The 9951-nt window shown below is 39.3% G+C and overlaps 1 protein-coding gene across 1 annotated transcript; it reads left to right on the top strand.

The window, feature by feature from the left end:
* The first annotated feature begins 569 nt into the window (after nucleotides 1-569).
* On the top strand, nucleotides 570-1514 carry LOC125411954 (putative vomeronasal receptor-like protein 4). The gene has a single exon (XM_048452464.3). It carries the CDS (start codon nucleotides 570-572, stop codon nucleotides 1512-1514), a length of 945 nt encoding a protein of 314 aa, XP_048308421.3.
* Nucleotides 1515-9951: the final 8437 nt, after the last annotated feature.

Genomic DNA, 9951 nt, shown 5'->3' with positions numbered 1-9951 from the left:
CAATTGATAGCTGTGGAGGGAGGAAGGGTCAGTTTTCTTAGGAGTGTAGTCACCTATAAGTCACCATGTTCCAGTGGAAGCTGAACGTCCAAGAGTATATGGGCAACACAAAATGAGGTTGATGTGGAAGCTGCAGAGATGGCTCAGAAGTTAAGAGCACTGACTGTTCTTCCAGAGAACATGGGTTCAAATCCTAGCACCTGCAAAGAGAATCACAGCCACCTGTAACTCGAGTTACAGAGGATCCAATGTCCTCTTCTGGATTCTGTGGGCACCAGGCACACAAGTGGTACACAGAAATAAATGCAGACAAAGCATTCAATCTATAAATAAAAGAAAAATTCAAATAGGACTACATGGATTTAAAAGGGGATACAAAGTTGGGCACATAGGGAAGATGCGTTAATCAAGGATACTTGTAGGGGAAGAATATGATAAAACATATTGTACAACATTTTCAAAAACTGAGTATTATCTTAAAGAAAATTTTAATGATGGCATTGGCTATTTCCTTCCTTCTTTTCTCAACCCACATCTCTTTCTTTACATACAGAATGCTCCCCTCTGTCATGAAGATAAATGAGATATACACTCATGTCATCATTAAGAATATTTGTTATTTCCAAATTGGCATTGGAATCTCAGCCAACACCTTCCTTCTTTTGTTTCATGTCTTCATGGTCCTTCAAGACTGCAGAGCTAAGCCCACAGAGCTGATCAACTGTCACTTGGCCCTTGTTCATATTGTGATGCTGCTCATTGCATTAGATTTTTTGTCTCCAGACATGTTTGAGTCTCTGAATTTACAGAATGATTTCACATGCAAGGCATTGTTTTACCTGAGCAGGGTGATGAGGGGCCTCTCCATCTGTATCACCTGCTTCCTCAGTGTGCTACAGGCCACCATCATCAGCCCAAGCACTGACTGGGTGGTTAAAACCAAACACACACTTACAAATTACATCAAGTATATTTTCTTGTTTTTCTGGTTCCTTAATTTGTCTTTCAGTAGTAATGTCATCTTGTTCACTGTTGCTCATTCTAACACAAGCCAGACAAATCTACTTGTGATCAGTGAATACTGCTCGATATCTTCAACTACTCCCATGAAGAGGGGACTGTTTTTCATTTTGACATTTTCCAGGGATGTCTTTTTTGTGGGGCTCATGATGTTCTCTAGTGCATACATGGTGTTTCTGCTGTTCTGGCATCATAGGCGATCACTGCATCTCCACAGAAGCAGCCTCTCTGTAAAACACTCCCCAGAGCAAAGAGCTACCTGGACCATCCTGGCTCTGGTGAGTGTCTTTGTGGTCACATACTGGATGAACCTCATCATTTCATTCTGCTCAAGATTGCTCTGGAGCTATGACCCAGTCCTTCTGAGTCTTCAGAAACTTGTACTCAATGCCTATGCTAGCCTGTGTCCAATGATCCAAATGACTTTCCAGAAGAGAATACACGATATAGTGAGATTCATGTACTGGAAATGCAGTCACTTAATAACAAGATGATGATGAAATTTTTTCCCTTGAATATAGATTATGTAACAATCGGTTAACTAATCAAGAAACACAACATTCTTTTTTCTGGTTTAATTAAATATATGGAAGTCATTTCAATAAACATAAGTTTTAAGATGATACCATCAACTACTACATATTTTTTGGTTCAATGCTCACTATAATTGAATTTTCTTTTTTTTCTTTTAATTTTTTTATTCATCTCACATATCAATCACAATTCTCTTTCCCACTCCCCTCACTTCCACCCATCCCCCCCATCAACCCCTCAGAAAGAATAAGGCCTCCCATGGGAAGTCAACAATAACCGGCACATCAAGTTGAGGCAAGACCAAGACCCTCACCCCTGCATCAAGTCTGAGTAAGGCATCTCAACACAGGGAATTATTTCCATATAGGCAGCTTATTCACCAAGGGAAGAATCTGATTCCCTGCTAAGGGCCGCTCAAACAGACCAAGCTACAAACTGTTGCCCAGAGATAGAGGACCTAGTTTATTTTCATGCAGGCTCCCAGCTATCAATCTGGAGTCTGTGAGCTCTCATGAGCTCAGGTCAGCTGTCTCTGATCCCCATCATGATCTTGACCTCACCTTGCTCATATAATCCCTCCTCCCTTTTCTTCAACTGGACTGCCAATGCTTGGCTGTGGATGTCTGCATCTGCTTCCATCAGTTACTGAATATAAGTTCTATTGTGATAGCTAGGGTATTTACTCATCTGATTAGAGGAACAGTTCAGGCACCCTCTCCACTATTGCTAGGAGACTTAGCTGGGATCATCCTTGCGGTTTTCTAGGTATTTCCCTAGCACTATGTTTCTTCATAACCCAATAATGGCTCACTCTATCAAGATATCTTTCACTGTTCTCCCACTCCATCTCTCCCCCAATTCAGCTACTCTGTTACCTCGTGTTCTCATCTCCCATTCCCTCCCGTCTACCATCCCACTTCCAGTTTATCCAGGAGATCTCATCTATTTCCCCTTCCTAGCACAACCCGTGCATCTCTCTTAGGGTCCTCCTCAGTACCTAGCTTCTCTGGAGCTGTGGATTCTGATCTGTTTATCCTTTGCTTTACATCTAATAGTGTCCACTTATGAGTGAGTAACTACCATATTTGTCTTTCTGAGTCATGGTTACTTCACTTAGGACGTTTTTTTTTAGTTCTTTCCATTTGCCTAAAAATTTCAAGATTTTTTTTTACAGCTGAGTAATACTCCATTGTGTTAAATATACCTCATTTTCTTTATCCATTTTGTTGAGAGGCATCTAGACTGTTTCTAGGTTCTGGCTATTAAAAATTATATTGCTATGAACATAGTTGAGCAAGTGTCCATGTAATATGGTTAATCTTCCTTTGGGTATATGCCCAAGAGTGGAAATGCTGGGTCTTGAGGTAGATTGATTCTCAATTTTCTGAGAAACCGCCATGCTGATATTCAAATTGACTATACAAGTTTGCACTCTCACCAACAGTGGAGGAGTGTTCCCCTTACTCCACACCCTCTCAAACATAAACTTTCATTAGTGTTTTTGATCTTAGCCAATTTGACAGGTGTGAGATAGTATCTCAGAGTAGGTTTGATTTGCATGTCCCTGATGACTAAGGAGGTTGAGCAATTTCTTAAAAGTCTTTTGGCCATTTGAGGTTCTTTTTGTTGAGAATTCTGTTTAGATCCAATTTTTCAATTGGATTATTTTGTATTTTGAGGTCTAGTTTGTTGAGTTCTTTACATATTTTGAAGATCATCCTTCTGTTGAATGTGGGGTTGGAGAATATTTTTCCACATTCTGTAGGCTGCTGTTTTGTCTTGTTATCATGTCCTTGCCTTACTGAAGATTTTCAGTTTCAGGAGGTCCTATTTGTTGCTCTAAATGTCTGTGCTACTAGTGTTGTATCAGAAAGCAATCTTCTTTACCAATGAAATCAAGGCTACTTCCCACTTTCTGTTCTATCAGCCTTGGTGTAACTGAATTTATGCTGATGTCTTTGATTCATTTGCACTTGAGTTTTGTACATGGTGATAAAAATGGATCTATTTGCATTCTTCTACATGTTGATTTCCAGTTATTCAAGTACCATTTGTTGAAGATGCTTCCTTTTTTCCATTGTATAATTTTAGCTTCTTCGCCAAAAATCAGGTGTCCATAGGCATGTGAATTGATGTCAGGGTCTTTAATTTGATTCTATTGATCCGCATGTCTAGTTTTCTGCCAATACCAAGCTTTTTTATATTATAACTCTGTAGTAAAGCCTGAAGTCAGAGATAGTGATGCCTACAGAACTTTCTGTATTGTATAATATTGTTTTAGCTATCCTGGGTTTTTGTTTTTCCAAATGAAGTTAAGTATTGTTCTTTTGAGGTCTGTGAAGAATTGTGTTTTAATTTTGATGGGGATTCAACCAAATCTGTAGATTGCTTTTGGTAAGATTGTCATTTTTACTATAATGATCCTACCTATTTAAGAACATGGGAGATCTGTCCATTGTCTGATATCCTCTTCAATTTCTTCAAAGACTTAATGTTCTTGTCATACAGGTTTTCACTTGTTTGGTTAAAGTTACACCTAGATTTTTTTTTCAAAGTTTATTAAATTATAAAAGTTTCCATTTCCGCCCCTCCTCCCAACACCCTTCCACTTCCACTTCCCCCACTCCCTGTCCTCCTCCCTCTCCATCCCTAAGAGTAGTCAGGGTTTCCTACCCTGTGGGAAGTTCAAGTTCCTCCCCCCTCCCTCCAGGTCAAGGAAGGTGAGTATCCAAACAGACTGGATCCCAAAAATCCAGTATATGCAGAGGAAACAAGTCCCAGTGTCATTGTCAATGGCTTTTCAGAAAGACTCTGGGCCAGCCACATCCAGAGAATCCGGTCACATTCAGAGAATCTGGTTAGATCACGTGCTCGTTCAGTTCCAGTCCAGCTGGCCTTGGAGAACTCTCATTATATCAGTCCCCTTGTATCAGTGGGTGATGGCACCCATCGCAGTCCTGATATCTTTTTTCATTTTCTTCATCCTTCTGCTCCTCATTTGGACCGTGGAGAGCTCAGTCCGGTGCTCCAATATGGGTCTCCGTCTGTATCGTCATCCAACGTCGGATGAAGGTTTCCTCTGATCTTGCCTTCTTTGTTCACGTTCTCCTTCCTTCTGTCTCTCGTTTGGACCTAGAGAACTAGGGCCAGTGTTCCTACGTGGGTCTCTGCCTCCATCTCCCTCCATCGCCAGATGAGGGTTCTATGGTGATATGCAAAATGTTCATCAGTGTGGTTGTGGGCCAAGGCCGGTTCAGGCACTTGTTCAGGACTCCTCTGTCCGGAGAACAATCTGGGGATCTCTCCTTGGACCTGGGAACCCCTTTATACTCAAGTCTCTTGTAAACCCTAAAATGACTCCCTTAGTTGAGGTATATACTTCCCTGATCCCATATCTATCCATTCTCCCTCCCCCCATCCCAGTCCCCCGATCTTTCCCCATTCCTCCCCTACTCCCTTCTCTCTAACCCTCTCCCCTTCCAACACCCCCCCACCCCCACATGCACCCAAGGTTACCTGGCACTCTTCTCTATTTCCAATCTCCAGGAGGATAGCTACATGATTTTCATCAGGTTCACCTTCTTATTTAGCTTCTCTAGGATCACGAATAATAGGCTCAAAGACCTTTAATTATGGTTAGAATCCACTTATGAGTGAATACATACCATATTCCTCTTTTTGGGTCTGGGTTACCTCACTCAGTAAAGCATTTTCTATTTCCATCCATTTGCATGCAAAATTCAAGATGTCATTGTTTTTACCGCTGAGTAAAACTCTAATGTGTATATGTTCCACACCTTTTTTAACCATTCTTCTATTGAGGGGCACCTAGGTTGTTTCCAGGTTCTGGCTATTACAAATAGTGCTGCTATGAAGATAGTTGAACAAATGCTCTTGTAGTATGTTAGGGAATCTCTAGGGTATATTCCCAAGAGTGGAATTGCTGGGTCCTGAGGGAGGTTGACTCCCAGTTTCCTGAAAAACCGCCACACTGATTTCCACAGTGACTGCACAAGTTTGCATTCCCACCAACAATGGATGAGTGTTCCCCTCATTCCACATCCTCTCCAGCATAGGCTATCATTGGTGTTTTTGAGTTTGGCTATTCTGACAGGTATAATATGATATGTCAAAGTTGTTTTGATTTGCATTTCCCTGATCGCTAAGGAGGTTGAGCATGACCTTAAGTGCTTTTTAGCCATTCGAATTTCATCTGTTGGGAATTCTCTGTTCAGTTAAGTACCCCATTTTTTAATTGGGTTAATTAGAGTTTTAGTGTCTAGTTTCTTGAGTTCTTTGTATATTTTGGAAATCAGACCTTTGTCTGATGAGGGGTTGGTGAAGATCTTCTCCCAGTCAGAAGGTAGAGTTTTTGTCTTACTGACAGTGTCCTTTGCTTTACAGAAGCTTCTCAGTTTCAGTAGGTCCCATTTATTTATTGTTTCTCTTATTGTCTGCGCTCCTGGGGTTCTGCTTAGGAAGTGGTCTCCTGTGCCTATGTCTTGTAGACTACTTCCTACTTTCTCTTCTATCAGGTTCAAAGTGGACGGATTAATGTTGATGTCTTTAATCCATTTGGACCTGAGTTTTGTGCATGGTGATAGATATGGATCTATTTTCATTCTTCTACAGGTTGACATCCAGTTATGCCAGTACCATTTGTTAAAGATGCTATCCTTCTTCCATTGTATAGCTTTAGCTCCCTTGTCAAAAATCAGGTGTTCATACGTTTGTGGGTTAATACCCGGGTCTTCTATTCGATTCCATAGGTCGACTTCTCTGTTGTTATGTCAATACCAAGCTGTTTTCAATACTATTGTTCTGTAATAGAGTTTGAAGTCAGGGATGGTAATGCCTCCAGAAGTTCCTTTATTGTATAAGATTGTTTTGGCTATCCTTGGTTTTTTGTTTTGCCATATAAACTTGATTATTGTTCTCTCCAGTTTTGTGAAGAAGTTTGATGGGATTTTGATGGGAATTGCATTGAATCTATAGATTGCTTTTGGTAGAATTGCCATTTTTACTATGTTGATTATCCCAATCCAAGAGCAGGGGAGGTCTTTCCATTTTCTGGTATCCTCCTCAATTTCTTTCTTCAAGGACTTAAAGTTCTTATCAAAAAGGTCTTTCACTTCCTTGGTTAGAGTTACCCCAAGATACTTTATGAAATTTGTGGCTATCATGAAAGGTGATGTTTCTCTGATTTCCCTCTCTGCTTCTTTATCCTTTGTGTATAGGAGGGCTACCGATTTTTTGGAGTTGATCTTGTATCCTGCCACGTTACTAAAGGTGTTTATCAGCTGTAGGAGTTCTTTGGTAGAGTTTTTCAGGTCGCTTATGTACACTATCATATCGTCTGCAAATAACGAAAGTTTAACTTCATCCTTTCCAATCTGTATCCTCTTGATCCCCTTATGTTGTCTTATTGCTATTGCTAGAACTTCAAGCACTATATTGAAGAGGTATGGTGAGAGTGGACAGCCTTGTCGTGTTCCTGATTTTAGTGGAAAGGCTTTGAGTTTCTCTCCATTCAATTTGATGTTAGCTGACGGCTTGCTGTATATTGCTTTTATTATATTTAGGTATGATCATTGTATCCCCAGTCTCTCCAACACCTTTATCATAAATGGGTGTTGAATTTTGTCAAATGCTTTTTCAGCATCCAATGAAATGATCATATGGTTTTTTTTCTTTCAATTTATTTTTATGATGGATTACATTGATAGATTTGCGTATGTTGAACCAGCCATGCATCCTGGGAAGAAGCCCACTTGATCATAATGGATAATTTTTCTAATGTATTCTTGGATTCAGTTTGCCAGTATTTTATTGAGTATTTTTGCGTCAATGTTCATGAGTGAGATTGGTCTGTAATTCTCTTTATGGTCGTGTCTTTGTGTGGTTTTGGTATCAGGGTAACTGTAGCCTCATAAAAAGAGTTTGGCCATGATTCTTCTGTTTCTATATTGTGAAATACATTAAGGAGTATAGGTATTAGCTCTTCCTGGAAGTTCTGGTAGAATTCTGCATTGAAACCATCTGGTCCTGGGCTTTTTTGGGTAGGGAGATTTTTAATAACAGCTTCTAATTCTTCATGACTGACAGGTCTGTTTAGATTGTTCACCTGGCCTTGGTTCAACTTTGGTATATGGTATTTATCTAAAAAAATGTCCATTTCTTTTACATTTTCCAACTTTGTGGCATATAAATTTTCGTAGTGAGATCTAATGATTCTCTGAATTTCCTCTGTGTCTGTGGTTATGTCCACCTTTTCATTTCTGATCTTATTAATTTGCATGTTCTCTCTCTGCCATTTGATTAATTTGGATAGGGGTTTATCGATCTTGTTGATTTTCTCCAAGAACCAGCTTTTTGATTCATTGATTCTTTGGATTGTTTGCTGTGTTTCTATTTTGTTGATTTCAGCCCTCAGTTTGATTATTTCTAGTCTTCTACTCCTCCTGGGTGAATCAGCTTCTTTTTTTTCTAGAGCTTTCAAGTGTGCTGTTACGTCTCCAATGTGTGCTTTCTCAGTTTTCTTTAATTGGGCACTTAGTGCTATGAACTTTCATCTTAGCACTGCTTTCATAGTGTCCCATAGGTTTGAGTATGTTGTGTCTTTGTTTTCATTAAATTCAAGGAAGACTTTAATTTCTTTCTTTATTTCTTCCTTGACCCAGGGGTGATTCAGTAGTTGACTGTTCAACTACCATGAGTTTGTTGGCTTCCTGGGGGTAGCGCTGTTGTTGAATTCTAACTTTAATCCATGGTGGTCTGACAAGACACAGGTGGTTACTAATATTTTTTTTTGTTTCTGTGGAAGTTTGCTTTGTTACCCAGTATGTGGTCAATTTTCAAGAAGGTTCCATGAGCTGCAGAGAAGAAGGTATATTCTTTCCTATTTGGGTGGAACGTTCTATAGATGTCTGTTAAGTCCATTTGATTCAATACCTCCAATAATTCTCTTATTTCTCTGTTAGGTTTCTGTCTGATTGACCTGTCCATAGGTGAGAGAGGAGAGTTGAAGTCTCCTACTATTTGTGTGTGTGGTTTAATGACTGCCTTGAGTTCTAGAAGTGTTTCTTTTAAATAAGTAGGAGGCTTTATATTAGGGGCGTAGATATTCAGGATTGAGACTTCCTCCTGATGAATTGTTCCTGTTATGAGTATAAAATGTCCATCTCCATCTCTTCTGATTGATTTTAGTCTGAAGTCAATTTTGTTGGAAATTAGAATGGCCACACCTGCTTGTTTCTTAGGTCCGTTTGCTTGAAAAACCTTTTCCCAGCCCTTTACTCTGAGTAGATGTCTGTCTTTGTGGTTGAGGTGTGTTTCTTGTAAACAGCAGAATGTTGGATCCTGTTTTCGTACCTAATCTCTTAGTCTGTGCCATTTTATAGGTGAATTGAGTCCATTAATATTAAGTGATATTAATGACCAGTGATTGTTGACTCCGGTTATTTTGATTTTTTGTTTATTTGTTTAATAGAGTTTGTATGTGTCCCTTTTTTGAGTTAAGCTCGTGAAGGGTCGCTAGATGTCTGAGTTATTGTAGGCAGTGTTGGCAATGTTGGATTCCTTGGGTTGCGATTTTCCTTCTATTACTTTCAGTAAGGCTGGGTTTGTGGCTACGAATTGTTTAAATTTGTTCTTATCCTGGAATATTTTGTTTTCTCCATTGATAGTGAACGATAGCTTGGCTGGGTATAGTAGTCTGGGTTTGCATCCATGCTCTCTTAGTTTCTGCAGTACCTCTATCCAGGACCTTCTGGCTTTCATGGTTTCCATAGAGAAGTCCGGTGTAAGTCTGATAGGTTTACCTTTATAAGTTACTTGACCTTTTTCCTTTGCAGCTCCTAATATCCTTTCTTTAATCTGGATGCTTTGTATTTTTATGTGTGTTTATGTGTTTATATGGCGAGGGGATTTTTTTTTTTGATCAAGTCTATTCGGTGTTCTGTATGCTTCTTGAACATTCATAGGAATATCGTTCTTTAGGTTGGGAAAGTTTTCTTCTGTAATTTTGCTGAATATATTCTGGTCCTTTGATCTGCAGTTATTCTTCTTCAATCCCTATTATTCTTGGATTTGGTTTTTTTATTGTGTCCCAGATTTCTTGAATGTTTTGTGATGAGAATTTATTTTATTTGCTGTTTTCGTTGATCAGAGCATTTATTTTCTCTATGGTATCTTCAGACTCTGAGATTCGTTCTTCCATCTCTTGTATCCTATTGGTTATGCTTGATTCTGTAGTTTCTGTTCGTTTACCTAGATTTTCCATATCCAGCCGGCCCTCATTTTGTGTTTTCTTCATTGACTCCATTTCAGTTTTCAATTCTTGAACTGTTTTCATTACCTGTTTGATTGTTTTTTCTTGGTTTCCCAGTGTATCATTCA

Source organism: Myodes glareolus, chromosome 2, assembly GCF_982192425.1.
Source record: "Myodes glareolus chromosome 2, mMyoGla1.1, whole genome shotgun sequence".
Classification (NCBI taxonomy): Eukaryota; Metazoa; Chordata; class Mammalia; order Rodentia; family Cricetidae; genus Myodes; species Myodes glareolus.
The sequence above is the reverse complement of the archived record's forward strand: the minus strand, read 5'-3'. Positions and strand labels throughout refer to the sequence as shown.

Coding starts and splice junctions, on each gene's coding strand:
- LOC125411954 (XM_048452464.3), top strand. CDS start 570: ATGAAGATAAATGAGATATACACTCATGTCATCATTAAGAATATTTGT.